General features: G+C 32.3%; 2 protein-coding genes across 3 annotated transcripts; both read right to left on the minus strand.

Moving 5' to 3' along the window:
• LOC109162050 lies at window positions 1-4,455 on the minus strand. Of its 2 annotated transcripts, none has more exons than XM_019310695.1 (9): window positions 4,144-4,455; window positions 3,747-3,789; window positions 3,640-3,711; window positions 3,313-3,418; window positions 2,914-3,096; window positions 1,211-1,702; window positions 674-760; window positions 522-599; window positions 1-358 (listed from the first exon to the last, which is right to left on the minus strand). In XM_019310695.1, the coding sequence occupies exons 3-8, from the start codon at window positions 3,685-3,687 to the stop codon at window positions 538-540; spliced, it is 978 nt and encodes a 325-aa protein (XP_019166240.1). In that variant the 5' UTR covers window positions 3,688-3,711; window positions 3,747-3,789; window positions 4,144-4,455; the 3' UTR covers window positions 1-358; window positions 522-537. The 2 variants fall into 2 exon arrangements, with proteins under 2 accessions (XP_019166240.1, XP_019166241.1); XM_019310696.1 differs by having other exon boundaries at window positions 3,640-3,713; window positions 3,749-3,784; window positions 4,142-4,455.
• Window positions 4,456-8,681: 4,226 nt separating this feature from the next.
• LOC109162051 (two-component response regulator ARR8-like) lies at window positions 8,682-10,659 on the minus strand. The gene is made up of 5 exons (XM_019310697.1): window positions 10,198-10,659; window positions 9,977-10,080; window positions 9,782-9,859; window positions 9,318-9,388; window positions 8,682-9,208 (listed from the first exon to the last, which is right to left on the minus strand). Exons 1-5 carry the CDS (start codon window positions 10,301-10,303, stop codon window positions 8,779-8,781), a joined length of 789 nt encoding a protein of 262 aa, XP_019166242.1. The 5' UTR covers window positions 10,304-10,659; the 3' UTR covers window positions 8,682-8,778.
• Between the last annotated feature and the right edge of the window lie 13,793 nt (window positions 10,660-24,452).

Below are 24,452 nucleotides of genomic sequence, written 5' to 3' on the forward strand. Positions count from 1 at the left end.
TTTTATACAATCATCAATTCTTATGCACAGCTTGATCAATGTATGATCCCATCAGAAATTTAGAGCCACAAAGCATCACTACGATCCCAATGTATTTTCCTATTCTATAATACCTATCTGGTACAATTAGCTATAAGATGGACCCAATTAGGTTACATATACTGGTTTAAAAGCCAAAAGCAAACTCATTTTTGCATATGAAACAAATGAGCATATTTCTGATTTCCTCGTCTAACAATCTAACATACAAACACCCTGTTATCACTACGAAAACATTGCTTACATCTTCCTCAGACCAATAAAACACCAATGCCTTCAAAAGTCCATATTTACAAAACCCATTACTTAAAGGATCAACCTGAAACATTGGAAACAAATGTCAGGTGAAAAATCAAATTAAATACAATATGAACACAGATATAGTAGTAAGGCGAAGCTGAACAATGAATATAGTGTGTAAAAACCATGATTGGAACATTTACTTGAATCTCATAACATCAAATAGGCAAGAGAATACGTACCATTGCAATAATTCATTTAATCACTGCCAAAGTCTTCATAACTCAAACCTTCTGATATGGTTTCCAAACTCTTAATATCTGTTAAGATGTTAGGCACAAATGTCAACTCTTCTACCGTTATGAAAACCGAAATCACTTGCCATTGAACTAACCTTGGTGTTCTCCCCTGCTGTGAGGATCCAGGAAGTAATCTGCATCTGTTGCTAGGAAGGGTGATTTTGAATAGCTTTCTAAAATATCTAGAAAGTATAAAATTTCAAGATAAGAATTTGCTGTTGGGTACGGCAAAATTATCAATATAATGCCTCCACACTGCTGAACAGGGAATTCCTCATTGTTTTCGAGTGACTAGGGAAACCCATAGCCACTACCCGAGGGTGTGCACTAGGTAAACCCGCCTCCTGACCCTAGCCAACAACAGACCACAAGGACGTAAACCAGCCTAGGTTGCCTATAGCAGACTGGCTCAAACCAAAAAAGCCAATAGGCTGCTCTTATTGGGAGTCAAACTTGTAACCTTGTGGTTACCAAATCAACAGTCTGACCAAATTAGCTGGGGTTACCAAGTTCCTCTTTGTTTTTTGGGAAAACAAAGGAAAAGAGTGGAGGCATGACAAAATGTTGGGTCATGCTTGTGTGTATGTATGTATATGCAAGTATGTGAGTGAAAGAGAGAGAGAGATTCGTACCTGTACTGTTACCAAAGTCAGCTGTCAAATCAGACAAGCTAAAGTTTCGAGGTATCTGCCCCAAGAATCCAAACGATGATGCATCAGCATCCAAGATAGTTTCACTCTGAAGTGGGGGATTGGATTCAATACTACTGAAGGATGAAATAGATGGATCCGCAATTACAGAACGAGCTTCAAGGACATTATTGCTGCTACCAAACATGAAATGAGAATTGCCAACATAATCAGCTTCCGACTTAATCATGCCCCCACCATTCAGTCCTTGTAGCATTTCCATACTTGAGGTCTGAGCCAATGGCATGTTTTGCGATACACTAATACTTCTTGAATGAGCAGACATATCAACAGCGTTTGGCATGCATTGCTGTAGTGTGGAAGCACCGTTGCCATACACATTAGGCAAACTGGTATTCATATTCTGGTGCATGTTCTCGGTCTTCACAATGGATCCAGTATTTTCAGTTGTTGTGCATGTTGAATTCTCGTGCACTGCCAATATATAATACCAGTTAGAACTCTTTCAAATTATCATTGTCATGGGATGGAACGATAGAGAAGGAATGCACACCACTTCACAATTATGCAAATACAGTTCAGGATGCACCAGTATTATTAAACATTGAAAACAAAATCAACGCTATGATCTATTTATGAAATAGTCACTCTATCATATAGACGGCTAAGATGCCTTAAGGATATTCACAGCAGTCACATCCTTATACTCTTTGATAAAACTATAATAGCACAATAACTTTATGAATTATTTAGATGGAGAGCCCCAAACACAGTACTATTTGAACTTCAATTATCACAAAATAATTTGTGCAGAAAAAAAGACTATAAATATATTTTCAAAATTCCATCAGATCATTTGTTAGGCGAACAGAAGATAAAATGTAAACTGAACAAAAAAAAAATAGAGATGGGGGGGGGGGGGGGGGGGGGGGGGAGGAGTAGAATAGTAGAAGACCATGTCAATGCACTAGACATAGGGATGTCAATCTTAGTCTGAAACCAATGGGTTGATGCTGATCCAATAAGACCGAGAAAAGGTTAAGGCCAAAAAGTTGTGGCCCAATTAGCCCGAAACTAATAAACTCGATGGCCCGGGTGATAGCCCAAGCCCGCTTAATGCTACTCTTTGTTTCACAAGAGATGTGGAACAAAATATACAAGGTAGTTAGTATGTAAGGGCATCTTTAGTTTTTTTTTTTTTTTTTTTTTTTTTTTTTTAATTCAATTTAAATAAAATTAATAAATTTATAACAAAATAATTTTTTTTTTATTAAAATAAGTAATGAAAAACTAAAAAAACTATTATTATTATTATTATTATTATTATTATTATTATTATATTATTATAAGTATAAATATATTAATTATTTTTAGTTGAAATTTGGTAATGGAGGTTTGGATTGATTAAATGATGTATATGGTCATATTTATTAGTATAAAATAAAATGCGTTTAGTTTACTAAAATTGAAAATTTAGAATACTAATTTTAAAATGTCAAAAATTTTAGTTGAGTCTACCTAATAAGCCCGACGACCTGGCAATTTAGGGTTAGAGCCAAAAAAATTTTAAACCGATAAAAGTTCAGCTCGATAAGCAACTCAACAAGGTTGACCCGAAACAGCCATGGCTGGACGGATTGATATCCCTAACTATGACACATCAAATTCAGAAAGAAGCTTCTTACATGGCCGCATCTCTGATCCATTATGCAAGGTAATGGAACTCACTCCAGTTGGACAAATCTGACGAATTAGCTCAACATGCCTCTCAAGTAACTTGTTGAATCTCTGTATTTGGTCCTTCACTATCAACCTCAAATGATATGCTCTGAAGAATTCCTGATTTTCTTCTTCAAGCTTTTGCCACACTGGGGAAATTAAAAGATTTTTAGGGAAAGGTTCAAAGTGGCTAACGAAACAATTTTTTATATGCTCAAATAGAGAGCGAGAGATAACAATCTAGATGCCATATTTCTACCCAACAAAACAAATTAAGGAAACACACACACATCAACATCAACGTGCAACAGATTTATTAGTTTCAGCATAGAAGGCCCCAATTGGCGAGGAGTAAGACATTTTACCAAGTTCAGTAAAGCCAGGCTCAATCTTGGCTTGATCTAAGAGGGTACGCACAACTTCTTTCTGGGTCATGTAAAGTTGTAAACATCTTTCTATAAGATTTTGCACCTGAAACCAATAGATGTAAATGGCGCCATCGTTATTAATATGTCATTCTTAAGAGTAACTACAGAAAATGAAGTGCAGCCGCTCCCTGGACAAGAATACTATTATACCTTCACACAACCCAGGCTTTCCAATCACTAGTTTTCATTTTCTCCACAAAATTTAATTTTCTAATCAAAAAAGAAAGCAAATACATGTTGCCATAGCTATAACCGAAACCTCACCAATTGAATATCTTGACGAGAAACTTTCTTAATCTCTTCACTAGACATTTTTTCAATGCTCCAATAAGAACTTCGGCTAAAACTTCAACACACACAGCACAAGTAACTCTTGCTCAAACACTTGTCAATGGTAGTGCAAAATCTTCACACCTGATAGCAAAAAATGTATACACAGACAGTTAAACACCAGAGTGTCTGGAATAAGGATTAAGGAATACACTTGTCAAGGCTAACCTCGTACAAACAGAATGATATAAACAACAAGATCATAAATTTAAGCAGCTCCTTTTGATCCTCATTCAGATAACATAAAAGCAGCATCATAAACATACATAAACAGTTAAACACGCACACATATACAATAATTAAATAAATAACATATCTATGATTAATTCAGAGCAGAAATATTTTTCTAATCCTCGAAAAAAAAAAAAAAACTTCTTCCGTAAAAAACACAATAAACTAAAGTAAAGTTGAGCTGAAAAAGTATGAAAGTAAGCTAACCTAAAGCAAAATCAGAGTGTAAGTTTGGGGAATCAATTGATGACGCCGGCGGCCGGCGGCGACAACCGTCCGTCCGTCCGATTGGGTTCTCTCCCTGCACCAGACTTTTTGTGCAGGAGAGAGTTTTCCACAAGAGATTGGGAAGATCAGATTCTTCGAAAGCTAATTAAAAAAATCCAGAAACTCGATCACGTTTTGTTTCTGGGAGCCCAACTTTTCAGCGCTTACCACTTACCATAAAATGTCTGCTACAGTAAGGTGCTAATGCTTTAAAAATACAGTGAAAAATGCCTAACCGGACGCTATTATCAAGTGCCCCTCCCCTCATCTCTGCCAAAAACATTGGAGTAAACTATATTTTCCATTTTCATAGGAGGTCTTTTTTTATTACACACTCTCTGTTGTTGCTATTCTTGTTTCTTCTTTTTCTTTTCTTTTCTTTACTATTTTTTTTACTCTGTTACAATGTAAGCACCTGTTTATAACTACATTCTCAACCTACTGAAACACACTAAGAATAAAGATCAAACTCATAACCTCTCATTCACTTCGAGCCACTAATCAATGCAAAACATGAATTATTCTCATTTCTAACATTATTTAAATCTATAATATTTCATTACTATATACAAACATTAACAAATTTAAAAACGAATAACTGAGAGTTTAATAAATCACTTGTAAATTAATAAATCATATGTCAAAAAACTTATAATATGCAACAAGAATATTAACTACGACGTACCCGGATGTACATTTCTTTGATAAACAATTTGGTGGAAGAAACAAATTTATTATATTGATTATAGATTTTTAACTTATATCGAAAAAGATAAATATGTATTTGAACAAATTTGTTAGATTCCCACTAAAAAATCTTACCATCTTATGTGGGAATACTTTCATTTATATCACTTGAACTTTCATAAGTCAAAGATTGTACCCAAGCATCAGTTCAAAGGAGAGTCCAATCCGAAGCTTGTTTGTTATGGAATATTGGAATGTACAAGTAATATGGAATCTATACATTAGGCAACCGGGAGATTTAGGATTTTTGATAGATAATCATATGGAAACTTGTTTCCTTAGAAGTATTATAACATGTATTTATAGGGATGTGTATTATTTTTTCTAATATAAAATATAGAATTTTTGTTTTTGAAAACCATAAAATATACAACTTATTCATAAACTCTACTTTCACTTTCGCAATAATATATAGGCCATGTTCAGTAAATGGTTGTAAGTTGTTAGCTCTTAGCTGATTGAGTTAATTAATTAATTTTTTTTAGGGCCAAAAGAAGCGAATATATTAATTGCGAATAATCAAATGTTCAATACAGGTAGGAATAGAAAAAAACCAAAGAACGAGGACCAGACTGAGGCGTTGTAGCTCTAGTCAAAGCGTGAGCCAATACGCTGATCGAGAAATAAAACGAAACGACACCTCCACAAAATGTCGTTTAAGAACCAGACAATCACAAAGAACACAACCAACATAAGAATAATTCGAGAAAAAATTCTCCAACATCGTGCAAACTAACTGACAGTCTGAAAAAAGAACCAATTTCTGCCAACCACAATCTTTAGTCCCAGAGAGAGCATCTTTGATAGCATAGGCTCAGCGTGTATTGAATCATGCAAACACCTAACAGCACCGTTTTTAGCCGCTATAAAATTTCCACTACCATCATGCACCACCGCGGACACAAATCCTTCCTCTTTATCTGAAAAAACAGCTGCATCAACATGGATAATAATTACATCACTCGCATGCCTTATTGCATGGTTTTTGACGTGTATTTACCATCGAACCTTCAACAGAATTTGACTGCACACAATTTTAATTTGATGGTATAACTAATTGATAACATTAGTTGATTGTAGAAATGTGTTTAGTAAATTAACTGTTAGCTGATAACTGTTTGGAATAATTTATTTTTTAAAAAAGTTAATTGAAAAAGTTACTTTGAGCATTTTTTTTTTATTTTAACATTTTGAAGTTACAAAAAAACTAATTAATCAAATAATTATATTGATTTTTTAACCAAGTCGAACAATTAATAGTAGTCAAATAAGTTAAAATTCTTCCAAACATAGTTATAATGTTAAGTGTTTTACCAAACATGGCTATAATGTTTTTATTCATTGTCAATTTGACTAATTCTAATTTTTTAAACTGAATTAACTGATAACTGATTTTTTCAAAAGAATTTAAAATTATTAACCGTATTGACTAAATTAATTTGGTTAATGATTAACCAAAATTAATTTGTTTAAATGATAAGCCCTAAGTCGAGTAGTTATGTTGTGCATCCGTATGCACCATGCATGGTGCATATGGATTCAAAAACGACGTCGTTTTATTAAAAACGCGCGTCTCCCCTTAAAAAAAAAAAAATCAGGTTCGATTCCCAGCAACAGCATTATGTTGTTCATTCATTCTGGAATTTTAGTTCATAGATAATGAAATTTTAGTTCATTGATTCTGGAATTATAGTTCATCGAATCTGGAATTGTAGTTCATCGAATTTGAAATTTTAGTTCATAGATTCTGGAATTTTAGTTCATTCATTCTAGAATTTTTAGTTCATAGATTAGATTCTGGAATTATAGTTCATCGATTATGGAATTATAGTTCATCGATTCTGGAATTGTAGTTCATCGATTTTGAAATTTTAGTTCATAGATTTTGGGATTTTAGTTCATAGATTAGATTCTGGAATTATAGTTCATCGATTATGGAGTTATAGTTCATCGGTTCTGGAATTTTAATTCATATGTTATTGCTGGGAATCGAACATGATTTTTTTTTTTAAGGGGAGACGCGCGTTTTTAATAAAACGACGTCGTTTTTTGCATGGTGCATACAGATGCACAACATATTTTGCCCCCTAAGTCCCTAATTGAAAGTTTCTGTATCAATGACTAATAATCAAGATTTCTATTAAGGGCTCGTTTGGTTCGCTGGAAAATATTTGAAGGGAAATGGAATTGAAATTTCATGGAAAATAAATTCCAAGAAAATAGATTCCATTGTTTGGTTGGTGGAAAATAAATTACTGGGAATATGAATTCCATTGTTTGGTTGAGTTTGGAATGGTAAGGAATAATGTGTATAATGACAAATATATCCCTACACAACAATAATAATATAATAATAATAAGAATAATTAATAAAGAATGATGAGAGTAAAATTGGCATATTAGTTTTCTATGGAAAACAAAATACCTAACAAGAGCTAGGAATTTATTTTCCTCATTCTCAAAGAAAACTTTTTCCAATGAAAAATATTTTCCATCCAACCAAACAACATAAAACATCTTTTTCCTTCACTTTTAAAAAAACATTTTCCATGAAAAATATTTTCCATCCAACCAAACACCCCCTTAATATAACCCGAACTCTAATAAAGTCCAGCGTAAGAAGCCAGCACGTCCAAATTAGCGACAATATAAACCCAGAAGAAATATGCTTGTTTTTTCTTAAATGGACTAAAGCCCGACCAAATTTGAATAGGCCCAAAAGCCCAGGATCGGTTCTGTTTTCAAATTTAGGAAAAGAGTAAAATTCGCCGGAAACTATTTGAAGGGAAATGGAATTAAAATTTCATGAAAAATAAATTCTAAAAAAATTGATTCAATTGTTTGATTGGTGGAAATGAAATTACTATGAATATGTATTCCATTGTTTGGTTGGGTTTTTAAATTGTAGATTCATAATTTTTAAACCGTAAATTCATAATTTCTATATCGTAAATTCATAATTTAAATACAGTAGATTCATAATTTCTATATTGCAGATTCATAATATCTGTACTATAGATCATAATTTCTAAACTGTATAGTTATCAAAATTATGATATATAGTTCTGTGATTTGTGAATACAGAGTTCAACAATTGAGAATATCGAAAATTATAAACATATAACTCTATCACATGTTCACAACCGATCGGCCCGGGGTCCCAAAGATCCACAACTCGTGTACCGACCGGCACCAGTCGGATTGCTACCTCCATGTGGGTATATCCCTATCACTAGTTTTCCATTGAAAACTTTTTCAGTGGAAAACAAAATACCTAGGATGAGCTAGGAAAAAGTTTTCTTCATTCTTGAATAAAAATATTTTTCATCCAACCAAATACGAAGTAACATAAAACACCATTTTCCTCTACTTTTTGGATGAAAATATTTCCAACATATTTTCAATGGATGGAAAATATTTTCCTCCCCTTACAAATTCTATTTTTAAAAATAATTTTAAATGTATAATTATGTTTTAAAACTATGACACCATGTCTAATAATTCCTGTTTTTAGGTGTATGTATCATGTATGGGCAGTTCACAGTTGGACATACATAATCTACCAAAGCTTTGAAAAAGTAAGATTTGATCATTGGCTATTTGGCATCCATAATAACAAGTTTTCTACCTATTATATCAGCAAATCAAAATTGGATAAAAGTTTCCACATTAGATGTCCTGCAGAACTCTCAACATATAATCACGAATTCCTCTCTACATTTGTATTTTTTTTCCCATCTATTAACTAAAACAAGGGAGAAAAAGGAAAAAAGGGTTGTAATTAAAACTTGTAAGTGAAGTGCCCAGAGAATTGAAGATGATCATAGGTTAGAGACAGCAGTGAGTGAGACCATTGTATCTTGGTCTTGTTCTATCTGGTGAAACCCTTTCTTCCATGGCCTTCCTCTTGTTTTCATTACTATTCGCCACTGGCTGTTGCTCTTCTCCCCGCCCTTGCGGTTCTTGTCTCGTTCTTGTTCTTCCCGGTGAAAGGCTTTCTTCCATGCCCTTCCTCGTGTCTTCATCGCTATTCATCACTGGTTGTAGCTCTTCTGTCTGTGCCTGTGGTTTCGGGTTTTGTGGCTGCAATTTCACATCTTCTACAGCACATTCTTGTTCTGGTGATGGTTCTTGGCTGTCCGGGGCATTGTTTTCGGGCTTCTTAGATTTGGTTTTCATCATATGAGGTCTAAGCTTATTTACATCTGATAACCTCACAGGCTTGAGGAAGAATTCCTCAGCTCCTTCTTCTAAACATCTGCAAATTTTTAAGCCCATTAATCCTATATATCCTGCCAAAAATTGTTCAAGAAAAGGAGGGTTCACATATGCCCAGAAATTGTTCATTGTTCTTACAACAATCTTACCTACTGATTCTTGAAGGAACATTCTCAGATGACATAATGACTACAGGTATGTTTCTCAGATATGAAGATTCCTGTCAGAGGACAACAAAGTATATATATGAATTAATTAACACCAAAACTATTTCTGGGTAAAAATCTAGGCTGCAATGTCTAAAATTTAGGGAAGCTTACTAAAGAAAGGGCTCCTAATAAATAAAGACAACAAGCCAACTAGCCAAGTAAGTACAACATGTAATTTGTGGAAGACAGGTGGGCAAGATTTTGGGTACAGATTCTAATTGATCTCAAAATTGAATGCCAATGAAAGGACTGACTCTCATGTGGGTAACTTTAGTTTGGTTGGGAAGTTTTTGTCATGGAGTAATTAATATTTCCTGGAGAGGGAAGTGATGCAGAGCTGGCAGGAAAGTAAGAAAAAGGAAATATTGGGAAGAAGAGGAACAAGACAAAAGGAATACACATACCTTAATTTTCTTGAGTAGATCATAGCCTGTCATCCCAGGCATGCAGTAGTCTGTAATTACAAGGTTCACTTCTACTTCCTGCCAAATCCCACAAAAATAACAAACAAACCCATTTCAGAAAATCCAGAGAACAATCAATTAAAGGGGGGAAAACCCCAGAAAATCCCAGAAAATCAAAGGGATATGTAAAATTACCTGGGGATGGTTGGATAGAACAGATGGATGGTTTGTGTTGTTCTCATCATGTTCATGTAAACCCAGAAATTCTAAAGCCTTGCTACCAGAATCCACTGTAGTAACTGCAAAATTACAAAGAAATCTCTGAAATCAGTATCAAACAAAAAAAAAAAAAAAAACATCCTTGATCTAATCAAAATCAAAGTGTAATGTGTTAATTTAACCAAGAAAGCACCTACCTTGACAAGAGGAGGTTTTGAAGAGCCTCTCTATGAGCTTCCTATCTATGATGCTATCATCAACAGCCAGAACATGAAACTGTGACTCTGCAGCTGCCATGCCCATTGCTCCAATTCCTCAATCTTGAAAGAAGAACACAACACAGAGAATATGGGGAGAAAAAGGTGGCTCCTTTGTGGGGTTGTGTATATGAAGGAAGTTTGTATGGAAAGAACTAAGAAGACCCACCAAAATAAAATCCACAAACACAGAAAGGGCAAGGTCTGACCAGATCTCAACCAAAGATCTCCCAGAATTTTCCAATCTGGATTCTGAATTACTCCACAAGGCAAGCAATGGCAAAAGCCAACCACACCATATATATTTCACTAATTAAAAAGATTGCATATCCAGAAAGAACATGGGAGTGCTTACAAGCATTGTTTTTTCTCTATTGAAAAATGATTCTTTGGAGTGTAGGCTTATTATATATGTTAGAGCATTTATTTTAACAGGGGAAATTTTCTTTTTTTTTTTTCTTTATATATATGAAAAGGAAAGTTTTTGGGGATTGAAAACAAAAGGGGGTGATGGGGGTTGGGGGTTGGGGGTGGGGGTGGGGGTACAAGTGGGGCCTACCAAAATCCTCCAAGAGATACAGGTGATGTCAGCAGAGGTGCCTTTTTACCTGGTGTGAAATCATGTGCACTTCCATATCTTGAGCAGGTGCAATTTCTCTTGATTCCTTTTAAGATTTGCTTCTTATGAGTCATGCCCCCATCCCTCATGCATGATGCATCCCATCCCTCATGCATGATGCATCCCATCCCATCCCATCTTACCTTCTCCTTCATTTCTCTACTATTTTTTTTTATTTAAATAAAATTTAGAAAATAACTTATCTAAGTCTACCCAATAATAATATAATTAAGTCTCTAATTTAAGTATTTTTCATCTAACTCTTTAATCAACTTTTAAAAAATAGTACACATTTATAATGAGTTGCCACGTGAAGTTTTATGTGCACATCCTTTTTTTACAAATAGCAATTGACTAGACTCTCAACTTGTGGCGACTATTTTCAATATTGGATGAAGGCAACCAATTTCAAATCTTGTTTTAAAGTGATATTCATGGTTGTTTTCATTGGCTTTGTTGACAACCATAGTTGCCCAAGATTGAAAATAAGCACAATCGTCTAATCGCGGGGTAATTTCAAAAAAAAAAAAATAATAATACATGTGATATCTATGTAAACATTTTTTTTAAAGTAACATATTCACCAAAATAGCTGTGACCCATTGAATATGTAATATATAGACTTTAGTTAGCGATTTTGCCTTTTAAGTTAAGATGATGATTGACGGGTCGTTTAGTTCATAATATGAGCTTCGAGGTCGGGACCGAGCTAAAAGACATATTGCTTCCGACTCAGATCGGTATGGATCACATATTGGGGTCAGACCAGGCTATGAATCGTTCCTTGCGCCCCAGTTAGTACATACCGAGCATGTATATACAATTATACACCGTGGGTATATTTCATATCAGTTTGTCTAGTTCAAACTAGGAGAAAAAATCTATAGAGAAAGTTTATAAGTTTAAGGTTGGAGATTGGATTTTAGTACGTATTTATATTAGAGAAAAAGAAAAATTACATAGATCATAATTTGATAAAGTTTATAAATGTTCATGATATCGAATACCAAGATTACCAACAAAATTTTATAGATTCTTTTAAAGTTTTAAAAGTACATCTATAGATGTTTTGATTGGATACATTGTTATGACCCTAGATACGACCACAATGGATATGAAACCTTTCAAGTCACGACAAAGTCCTAATTTCACACTTCAAGCATGTGAGAGCTCCAAGAAAAATAAGGATAACAAATAATGAACATAAACAAGAATAATACTTTTGCCTAATTGGCAATACTTATATACTTTTTTTGAAAGCTATTTATACTAAATTATTAACACTTATAATAATTATTAAGCTACTAAATTTATACGGAGTATATACTAACTAGACCAAGTAATAATTTATTATAATATACATAATTTCCTCCTGTAATCAATTTTTCTCTAATTAGCACCCTAATTGATTTTTTCATTTCAGACTTTCCACTAATTAAATCACTAATTGTTTATTTCATTTTACGCATATCATTACATCACTAATTAAACCATCAATTAATTATTTCATTCCATACATATTATAAACTCTTTAGTTGAGATAGAACATATATTTCAATCATCTTATATTGTAAATACATAAAATAAGAAGTAAATAATAAACTTACATAAATCAATTTATCTATCCAATCATCGACGTGTAATCACTACTGGAAATTATGAAATTTCTGATCACCTGAAATTGATCTTAAATCAAGTTGAAAGCCTTGTTCCGACCACTTTTGATATCCGAAAAAAACTTTGTTGCTATTTCCGGCCACTTTTTACTTTTGACTTGATTTAAAATCATTTTCAGATGGTCGAAAATTTCATAATTTCCAATCATGAACTTAGCACCGTTATATAATACAAAGAGTTTATATGTAAAGAGTATAATACTTGTCCCGTACACATCATACAACAAAAAATCTTTGACTTAAACAAAAGAAATGAAGTAGTGAGGGAGGATTTGGTGTTTCTAGAACCATAATCTTGTAATAAGTCCATATGAACATAATTAAGATTGGGTGGTGAATACTGAATACTAAGCTTCATTTTCACATTTGCGTTCGACTTCCAACTTGTATTAATATGACAGCAAATTAAAGAGAGGGAGGCAGAGGACAAAGTTGTTGACCCATTCATACAAAAGATGTCTCACACCAAAAGATTTCACCAAAGAAAAACATAAACCCTCTGGCCCCACCAAAGATTCTCCCCCCACCCCTCCTTCAATTACACAACCACCTTTGCTGCCCAGATTAAGCATCCTTAAATCAACGATTGCAAACTCTAAGAAAGATCATAAACGTAGACCACACGACCTTGACCTTAGACCTTTTCCACCTTTTTTCATTTGGTTTTGAAGGAAAATCTCTTACTTTTCTCCCCTCTAGATTTTGTTTTGACTTCTCTCTTCGCCCTTTCTACTGCGAATCTTCTTTCAAATTTACCTAATTTTTCTTATGCGCTATTTTCCTACTACACTTAGCGGTACAATTTCAAAAACTTGTGCTGTTTATATTTTGATCATCGTATCTAAAATAGTGATTAAATAACAATTGTTGGACCATTTGTCCTCAGATATATTTCATTTATAATAATTATAAGTGTTAGAATATAAGTCTCAGATTCAAACTGTAGGTAGGATGATAACAAAATATGAAAATTTTACGAACAATAATAAGTTAATAGGTAACAGCGGAGCCATCTGCTAAATTCAATGGTGTCAATATTATATTAATGTAATATTTTCTTTTACTCTTAATTTTCTTATATATGCAATCCAAGATTTGATAAAATTAAATAATGCTTTGTAAAAATAGTGTATCTTTAAAATAAAAAGTGATGCATATCAACTAATTATACAACTCATAAGAATTTACAAATAAGATATACGTATATTCATGCCTTTTCAAAAAATAGATTCAAGATTTTAAAATTTTCAATTCCAAATGTTGATTCGTACATAGCTTTGTGGCTTGTAATCCTATTATAATTCAAAAAATACGTTTTTTTCTTCACTTAATACAAATTCAACTTGAAAATGAAAATCAGAAAAAAAAAAAAAAACTATAAAATATTTAAAACTTGCAATTCATTAAGAATAAGTAATTTTAGGCAATTAGGCATCTATAAAGTTGTGGAGATTATCAACAAAATAGGATTACTTGGAGGGAAAATGTTTAATTGGTGATTTATTTTCATTGCAATCACGCAAGAGGGAGAAAAAATTATGTAAAAATTAGAAGCTTTTTATTTTGGATATTGATTTTTTAATAATTATATTTAGAAATTATAAATTTTTAGTATGTTAATTTTAGTGGTGTCAATTTAAATTCTTTTTAATATATATATATATATATATATATATATATATATATATGTATATGTACACCTAATCATACTTGACAAGTAAAAAAATTTGAGTGGTGTCAATTGACACCATTCATATATACATAGCTCTGCCACTGGGCTTAGCTTAGGATGGAAGAGGTCCATGAAAAAGGAGTTGTCTAGCCGATCGAGAAAATGTATTATCCAAATAGGAAATAAGGAAAGAGATAAAATGAGAAACCTTCAAACTTTAGTTAGAATCTAAGCCAACTACTTACATTTTTTTTTTAAAAAGAATCATGCTATAAACCATTACAATTGCCACTTCCTATTAGCTACTTCTGAACGTGTCATATTTTTATTAAATACTTTTTTTTTGAAAGGTATAATAGTGATATATTAATGGATAAACTGAACAATAGAGTCAAGAGAGACAGAGTCCTAGTACATAGGTTGTTCCTGATCGAAAGCTAACGAAGCTAAAGTATGAGCATGAAAATTAAGAGTTCTAGAAATATAACTTAAAAACAATGTGTAAATAACGATATGGTTGTCCTACATTGGTCCACAATGATCCCAATATAGGAGAAGTTAGCTGTTGGGCTTGAATGTAAAGCATTCTGTAACTCCAAGCAATCTGTTAGAATATCCACCTCCATGATATCCCGATCCTTAAGCCAGGACAACGCCTCTTTGCAAGCAAGCGCCTCCGCCATAACGACCGAGAAAGCACCCGATAATTTTACACTTGTCGCAGCCACGAAGGTGCCGTGATGGGAGAGGAGCACCACCCCATACGTAGCTTCTCCGGTGTCTGGTCTGTAGTCGGCATCAATGTAGCACCTCGGTGTGCCCCTGCCACTCGCCGCAGCAGCCACGGGATCCGGCGCCCTGGGTGAAAAACTTAGATTCTTTATTAACTCTGGATAAAATAAGCCAATTCTCCAATAATTCATGAAAATAAATTAAAAAAAAAATTGAAGTAGCTAATTAGGAATAGTAATTGTATGGGTATAAATTATTTTCCTTTATAAATTTTGTTATAATTGAACTAACCTATAAATAGGAGTCTTGTATCCATAATTTGTATCTTATTCCAATATATCTATTGACTTGAAGGGAGAAGCGTACTCCGTTTGCTTGAAATTCTTGCATTGCATTCATTTTTAGCTTGATTTATTACATTTAATTAAGTCTCTACAAATCATAATTTCATGAATAAGAATAGATTGGAAATTGTGAAAAATGAAACCAAATGCATTGAAATTATGACAGCAATAACCAATAATTCCATCATAGAATTAATGTGAGATGGAAGTAGGAAGTATTGGGCGGGCAAGTTGCATGTACTATGTAGGTCATCACGTTTGCCTAGGCTAGGATAAGGCAGAAGGGAGTGCGGCGGTTGGAGCGGGGTGTTGTTCCTGGTTTTAATTTGTTGGGTTCTTAGCCAAAAAAGATTCCCAGACAGACCATAATATATGGTACAACTTGTTACACTTTATCCTCACTACTAAACAGTTCTCCTGCCCTCCCTCTACGCCAATACTGTACACTGTATGTATTATGTAGGGGCCAATATGGGGTTTTAGTAACGGACTACCAGACCTTCTTGTTTGTGTCTTCAAGCCCTACCATTTGGGACAATTGATGAACGGATTGCTAATGTAATTGCAGTATTGGAGGACTGGCTCTTGTAAGAATATACATCATGTTAAAGAATTATGTGTTATATATATTTTTTTTCACATTCTGCTCGTGTGTGACTTGGGCCAAACTCATCTCACAATGGTGAGAATATATACTGGACAGCTTGCCTCACAATAGTGAGAATATATAACGAATGTTGTATACAGAAAACGCACGTCATGATATAAACGTAAAGAGTGAACGTAATATTGTCTTGTAATTAATTCTATGATAGTAATTGCGTATCATGTATAGAGTTGAGTTCAAATGAGGACCACTATATTATAGATGATTGTGCGGACTAGTGTAGTCGTGTGTCATTAGTCTGTATGTTGTGTGTCTGCCCTAATGTAGTTGTGCGTCACAGTTTGTATGTTGTGTGCATAGATTTATTAATTAATTAATAGAGCCTGGGTTCGAATCCTGATGTTTACATGTATTAAATTGTGTGCATGACACTAATTTAATTTGTTGTGTGCCCGTAATCAATCCGCACAGTCCTCTATATATTGTGGTCCGAACCTCATGTGAATTCAACCCATCATGTATATATTTGTATTATTTTTAAAAATATATATATTATATAGTGAATTGGTAATTATGAAAATATAGTACTAAAACTTAAAATAAATAATATTAAGAGTTTGAACCTTATGTGAAATTATAAAAACAATGTTACTTATATTAAATTTGATGCATAGTATTATCATATCTAATTAGATTTCGTTTGATTAATTTTAAAGAGTAAATACCAATTTTGGTCCTACGAATATTAGTAAAATGGCAGTTGTAATCCACATGTTTAATTCTTATCAATTTTCATCCACGAATATTGTTTTACTACCAATTTTCATTCACGACAATTGTTTTAGAGCTAAAATTCATTACGCTGGTCACCCCTTCATTTAAGACATGTCGAAATATGAAATTATGAAGTGTATTTTTGTCTTTTTCAAATTAAGATCATAATTTGAGCATGAATAAATGGAATTAAGCCCTAAGATCGATCTAAATTCGCAGTTCTACTCCTTAAATTAAGGTAGGATGAGGAGGAGAATTGCAAATTGGGATCAATCTTAGGACTTAAATCTTTTTATTCATGCTCAAATTGGGATTTTAAGTTCAAAATGACGAAAATACCCTTACAAAGTTTAGATTTCGGCATGGCTTAAACGGAGGAGTAACCGGTGCATGAAATTTGACACTAAAACAATAGTCTAGTCCGTGGAAGAAAAATGGTACTAAAATAATATGTTGGATGAAAATTAGTAAATTAAACATGTGGACTAAAACTGTCATTTTGTTAATACTCGTGAAACCAAGATTGGTATTTGCTCATTTTTACTTTGAACACTATTGACTCTATCACACTGAAATTCAAACCTGAAACCTCTCATTTGAGAGGTCACAATTATACTGCTCGACCACGAGACCTTTACCGTATTTGCTCAATTTTTAGTAAACGTTTGACTTAACTATTGAAATAAGAGTCGGAATTAAATACTTAAAATTAAAATAATTTTGGATACAAAATGTGGTGTCACTGACTCACTAGCTAGTATATAGTGGTGGGACAGGGAAGAAATTTGAATAGAACCACCATTTTTTTTTTTTTTTTTTTATCATTGTCTAAAGATTTACATAAGTAAATTCTATTTTATATAATAGTCCATAAATTACAATAGATCAATTTTATAAACAATAAACTCAATTAATATTAACAATAATCACAGTACAAGAATCATATTTTATGACAATTCCAGCTTTCAAACCCGTTTTCTTCTCTCATTTCTAAGGCCCCTACATCCGACCCGACAGAGTTCGGACCTGTTTTCTTCTTCTTATAATAAGAGGTCCCATTTATCTCATGGATCAGCCTGTGATCAAGGAGATTAGGTAGGGTCGAGGCATATATTTTTCCATTTTGTGGACCAATTATCAATCCAAACCTGCAACTTGCGTCTACCAAATTGCTTCATTCTCACAAGATAAATATTTGATTTCAAGTCAATCAAATATCCTATCTATTAATTTACCTATAAGATATTGTCTTAGAGACCTACTATTTCTAGAAAGTTAAGTTATACTTACTAATGAAATTGTAAACAAATGTATCGCACGGTCATTTACCTAGCCGTTAGTCGTTGAATTGGTTGGTGATGAGTTGCCTCAAATCTTTTCCTTAATTTTTAACCAGACTACGAATTGAGATCTTACCTATATTTCATTCAATTTCTTTCCTACAGATAATCAAATTTATTGTGCAAGCAACGTAACACCAACATTTATTAATTCAAAAAATAGATTAGAAAAGCGAATGGTGGTTCCGGTATAAACAGAATAACTACTAGCTGTTCACATTTAAATTGTTAGAAGATGTGTGTTGCTTAAATTAATGAGCTTTCAAGTATTGAACCGCTTTAATTGGTTGAAGTTGTCAATAATAACTGAATTAATTAGTTTGTATAGACTATATATGATGATATGTAATACTCTCTTTGTCTCAGTTTATATATCTTATTTACTATTTATTGGTTAAATCTGATGAGTTTAGCAAAGAAAGATAAGGAGAGTGATCTGATGTTGTTTGAGGAGAGATGAGACAAGCGAAGGTCACGGTTTGGTATAATGTATGTCGTCCATCGAGCTGAGGGCGGGGATGGACCATAGATCTTCTAAGGGCGACCATACCCTTCACCTTTAGGACAAGTATCAATTATTCACAGCTTTAGATTCCTGCGGATTATTGCTGTCTTCCCTTAGAGGAACTTTACATGTTTCCTTTTCACATTTTCATCATCACTTTGACCCTACCATTGTTCCAATCTAAGCTCGACATTCTCATCTTTCATGGACCTCCCAAATCTCCCCCCCCTTCTCTCCATCATCTCCTATATCCCGGGATAATATAGGCTAGTAGTTGAAAGAATGAATATAAGTAATGCCTAATTAACTTCCAGGGCAGGGAGAAAGAGTTCGAACCTCAGGATAATAGTAGGCTCATTTGTAAGCAACAGTTACGTGCAACTAACATTTGGATCATACTCTGTTACCGCAAATTCCATGATTTACTTCTTTAGGATTAGTCAGTCTTAAGACAGGAAACTAGAGGCCCTCGGGTTGGAACTAACCTTTTCAATATTAGCCGGGTGAAAATTTTTTGACATGCTAGATAGGTGTGTGAAATGTTGGTTACGTTAAATATTTTAATTAATTGGTGTTTTGGGTTATGCAATGATTAGTTGCGTAATTAGGCGTTTAACTTCAAAAGGGGAATGGAGTAAAAATGATGAAACGTGAAGCAGGTGGAGAGGGGTAAGGAATCTAATTATAATGTGGTTTGGCAATGATAATATTGGTGGGCAGGCCATTGCTTATATGAATATGGTCCCCTCTAGATTGCCTCTTGCCATGTTTGTTCAAGATTATCAACATGGGGACCAAACAAATTAAATTTCACTCTAGCTTTCAAATTTAATGTTATGTTTTGTGAATTTTTCTTATTATATAATTATCACTGCGTCCCATCTATTTAAATTTTAAATGGTTAATAAAGATACCTATTAGATTTATTATTGTGGGGGTTAACTTTTTTTTAATTTTTTATGGCCAATCATGTAAAGAAAAAAAAAAAAACTTTAACAACAAATTTTGACGGGCTAAAGTTACTCCTATTTTAAGGTTTTAAATTCATCACAAAAAGATTTTGACTATCTTCATAATTGTTATTGTAACTCAAATAAGGCCTTAAATAGTATGGAGTACTAATAGAGTTATACATCAAATTTTAAATATTGTACATTATATTTTAGCGTAATAAAATTGACATTATTTCGTTATAATTTCGTTAGTCATTTGTTAAAACTAATTAAGCAACATTTAACTAATTTTCAAATTCAAGTATGAATGCAATATGCAAAAAAATCACCCCTTCCCCCCTAAAAAATGATGGAAAATTGAAAGAGAAAAAAGTCAGCCTTTATTCAAATGTTAAGATATTTTGTCAGACCATTCCTCACAACTCACAAGTTCGCAACTAGTTTATGCCCATATTTAAATTTCTTTTTAGTTAATTATTTATATAATTTTTTAAAACTAATTCATAATATATAAATTGCTTAAGACTGTATCATTTTTCGCACTAAATTTATTGTTTTTTTTTTTTTTAAAAACTAGTGGCTCTATTACATTGGAATATCTGTTCATATACTTTCTCAACCTACTGAAACACAAAGAACCAATAATGCCTCCACTGAGGCTCGAACTCACAATTTTCTAAATAAAAGTCCAACCCGGGTACCATTAGACCACATAGTCCTGGTGCACTAAATTTATTGTTGGGAAACCTAATTTTACAATTTAAAATATCTAAAATACTTGTAGTAAAAGATTTGATGTTAAAACTTTGATCAAAGTAACAATATCTTTCTTATAAAATATTACTCTTTAATTTGACCTAACTTTAAGGTCAATGTCAATGAATTGACATAATTGAGGTGCCTAATATTCTTATGTTTCAATAAAGATGCCATTAATTAGTTCATAGATGGTGGTCATACCTCTTCACAATACACAAATTTGAGGGTAGTTACAACTTTAATTTTGCCTTGAAGACTAATTAATAGATAATTTAAATTGTAATATGTATATTACTTGATATAAAATTTCTATAGAATATTTTAGATGCTTTGTCAGGGCGGACCATGGGGTTCTTAGGGTTGTGAATTCAACATTTTGGAAATAATAATATAGAATTTTTAAAATATGTGCACACCACTATACATAACAAAGTCAAATTCCTACTTATCTTTAAAAAAAAAAAAAATTCATGATAGGTCAATACACGATGCCATATAATTGATTACTCCATTAAAACTAAAAATAAATAAAAAATATTTTATACAGATCACAAGCAACTCAAAATCTTGATACATGAAATTGTGAATTAAAAAATAAAATAAAATTGCACATGCACAGATAAAATATTTATGAGAAAAATAAAAGAAAGAAAAAACAAAACTTGAGAATTCAAAATGATGCAAAAGCAAAACAAAATTTATTAAAGTAAACTGCTACATCGTATTTCATTAATTATTAAAATCTGATACATTGAACCATCCGATATGGGCATTAGTTTTAAGAGATACGGTTGTACTTTTTTAGATCTGCTTTGATGTCCACAATTAATAAATGCATTAACTCTTTATAATAATGTTGCTTCCGTTGCTAACCTTAATTAGCAGTAGGTTTAATATTAACATCATGGACAATTCATGCTAAATCCATTCTCCTACTTTACAAGTACAATGTCACATCGTATAACTATATAAAAAAAAAAAAAATTGATAACAACCTTAAAATGGTGTTCGAATGAGTGAATCATAATTCTCGTACTTGAAAATCACAAGTTTGATTATTTTCAACATTATCTCATTTGAACCCATCAGGCCCGGTCCTATCATTTTATAGGCCCAGGGCGTAGCAACAAAAATGGGCCCTGTATTAAATTAATATATATTTTTATAATTAAAATTTAAATTAAGTAAGGGAAAATAATAATAATAACTTGAAGATTTACAAGTTTTTAACAATTATAAATACACATGAAAACAATTCTAGATGCATTCCTAAATTCGAAATAAGCATTAACCGCATTAGTGCTTTCATATATAAAGAATTGAAAAATTTGTACTTTTCGTCCCTAAATTTTAGGATAATTGTAAATTTCGTCCTAAGTGTTGGTCATACTCACTTTATAAAAATGAATAAATAATTTAAAATAAAATGAGCTTATAGAGAATCACATTATTATTATTATTATTATTATTATAAATAATAAGTAATTTTTAATAAAAAATTATATAAAAAAAAAAACTTAACAATAAGAGCATAGCATAAAATCTTAATTATTGGAAGCAATAAATAAATCAAAATAGGCTAAACGTGATAAAAGATATTCATAATAAAATATAATACATAATTAATTGGATAAAATAGTTCAAATAAAAAACACATAATAAATAACACATCTTCTATATTGCTATCATATTTATAAATATTTTTCCTTTTAGTTAAATCAATTTCAAGTTTTTCTAAATTAATTTGAATACGATGATGCACAATAGGACTTCTAAACTACATTGCCTAGATAATTAATAATAATAATAATAATAGTAATAAAATTAAACTATTTTTTAAAATATTTTTCATAACTAAATCACAAAATATATTATAGATACATAACTCATTATAAAATTCACAAAATAGCACATATTTTAAATATAAGTAGTAAATTACTCAAATAGAAATAGATTCAAAATTTGATACGAATCACAAATCAATCTATATTATAAATCTCACTATAATTATAAAAAGGTAAAAAAAAATTACAAATTAAATTTTAAATAATATAAATTAAAAATATAAAGAAATTTCTTAAGTTACAATTTTAATACTATATAATAATATCCTAAAGAGTAATTTTAATACTATATAATAATATCCTAAAGAGTAAGAGAGGAAAAGTTTAATGTATAGAACTATTTATTTTTATTACATTAATGTATGGAAATAGAGATGCGTGTAACAGTATATATACACGTAATATAATAGGAGAGGATTCGATCCCTAGATCTATACCAAAAAAACCACATATCCTACCGGCTAAACTAACTTCAATGTTATTAACATGAAGCCATACAAAATTATTATACTATATCTATAGTATATATAAAACGGTATGTGTATGTACAGTCTGGTGGGCCCCTTCCAAGCATGGGCCCTGGGCAAGGGCCCAGCCTGCCCTTGCCCAGGGCCGGGCCTGGAACCCGTCAAACAATGTCTTTCTTGTATGGTTTGTGGGCTATTATACAAAAACGGAATTTATCTAGTGCACGCTATTGAGTATTAGTGGCTTCAAGTTTTCCTTGTTACCTTAAAAAAATTCATGAAAAAATGTTTTGTCATCCTAGAAATCTTACTTGGCGTGAATAATATTAATTAATTAATATTCTATTCAGTTAAAATTTGTTATGAAGATTTAATTGAATATATTATGAATAAGATAATCTATAATGAACCGACTAAACACATGGGATGAACTGTTCCAAATCACAACACTTATCTCTAAAATCCAAAGCCTAAAGTTAAGTCAGAACATCCAATTAAGTTCAATCCCAACAATAAATTGACTAAAAAACACTTAATAAAAACTATGAGACATGTTGCATAGCATGTTCATGTTGGCATTATCCATTATATTGTTGTTTTATATGAGAACACTTATTAATAAATTGGAATTTGCTACCACACAAAATGACTCTTTGAGGCTATGCACTTTAATACTTGGAACTTTAATTTAACCAGCTAAAACCACTTCATATATTCTTGCACATTAGATATGGACAAATCATGTTCGATAAGGAAATTGCAAATTATTTTTTGAGTTAATTTCACTGGAGCTCCATTGTCTTTTTTGACAATTCCAAATTTACTTCCAGATTATTGTTTTTGTCATTTAACATTTCAAATTATTTTTTAATATACACTTTTAGTCCTTTTCTTGCCTATTACAACTTTAGTAAGGGCATTTTAGTCTTTTTATATTTTTCTTTTGTTATTTTTTTCGGTTTCAACCGGTTTAATCCGTTTAGAACTTTATAGGTAACCTCTGATTTTTAGTAACAATATTTTCAACCAATTTTTAGTAAAGTCTTAAACCAATTAAACTGATTGAAACTGAAAAAATAACAAAAGAAAAATATGAAGAGACAAAAATGCCCCTACTAAAAATAGGAAAAGTCATGAGAATGACTAAAAGTATCTAAAATATAATAGTCTGGGATATTAAATGGTAAAAATTAGGGATGGAAACGGGGCGGGGCGGGGGCGGGGAATGGGGTCCCCGTCCTCGTCCCCGAAATATATCCCCATTCCCATCCCCGTCCCGTTCCCCGGCGGGGATGGTGAATTATTTCCCATCCCCGTCCCCGCGGGGAATTTTTGGGGACGGGGAATCCCCGTCCCGTTTTTTGATTTATACCTATGAAAAAAATAGACTAATATTTTAACAAAAATTCATATTTTTAAGCGAATCCTTAAATAATGTCCAAATCCAAAATAATTTACTTAATCAAATATAAAATTAATCAACAAATCACATTATATAATTTTATCAACATATTATTATGTTACAATATGATATTAACAGCATGCAAAATATAATAACAGTTAGACATATTGCAATGGAAAAAAAATGGGGTAGTTCACTGTTTAAGTTGGATAGTTTTAACAGTAAAAAAATAGGGCAGTTTAAATAGTGGGAAAAACAACCAAATATGATGTAGAATACTAGTAACAACATGCTAAATATAATAGTATTTTACTTTTAAAATTTTATTAGTAATATTATACATATTATATATTATATAATTAAACGGGGATTCGGGGATCGGGGACGGGGACGGGGCGGGGAATGCCCTCCCCGTCCCCGTCCCCGTCCCCGGCGGGGATTGGGAAATTCCCCCCATCCCCGCCCCCGTTCCCCGAAATAAATCCCCGAACCCGCCTCCGT

Source organism: Ipomoea nil, unplaced genomic scaffold, assembly GCF_001879475.1.
Source record: "Ipomoea nil cultivar Tokyo-kokei standard unplaced genomic scaffold, Asagao_1.1 scaffold2926, whole genome shotgun sequence".
Taxonomy (NCBI): Eukaryota; Viridiplantae; Streptophyta; class Magnoliopsida; order Solanales; family Convolvulaceae; genus Ipomoea; species Ipomoea nil.

What these genes read in the sequence shown, in the direction of transcription:
- LOC109162050 (XM_019310695.1), bottom strand. Translation starts at nt 3,687, where the DNA reads ATGTCTAGTGAAGAGATTAAGAAAGTTTCTCGTCAAGATATTCAATTG. An exon ending in CTCGTCAAGATATTCAATTG is followed by an intron (nt 3,419 to 3,639) that starts GTGAGGTTTCGG and finishes TATTGGTTTCAG; the next exon opens with GTGCAAAATCTTATAGAAAG. An exon ending in TGGATCAGAGATGCGGCCAT is followed by an intron (nt 1,703 to 2,913) that starts GTAAGAAGCTTC and finishes ATATATTGGCAG; the next exon opens with TGCACGAGAATTCAACATGC.
- LOC109162051 (XM_019310697.1), bottom strand. Translation starts at nt 10,303, where the DNA reads ATGGGCATGGCAGCTGCAGAGTCACAGTTTCATGTTCTGGCTGTTGAT. An exon ending in CAAAACCTCCTCTTGTCAAG is followed by an intron (nt 10,081 to 10,197) that starts GTAGGTGCTTTC and finishes GTAATTTTGCAG; the next exon opens with TTACTACAGTGGATTCTGGT. An exon ending in TTCTATCCAACCATCCCCAG is followed by an intron (nt 9,860 to 9,976) that starts GTAATTTTACAT and finishes GGGATTTGGCAG; the next exon opens with GAAGTAGAAGTGAACCTTGT.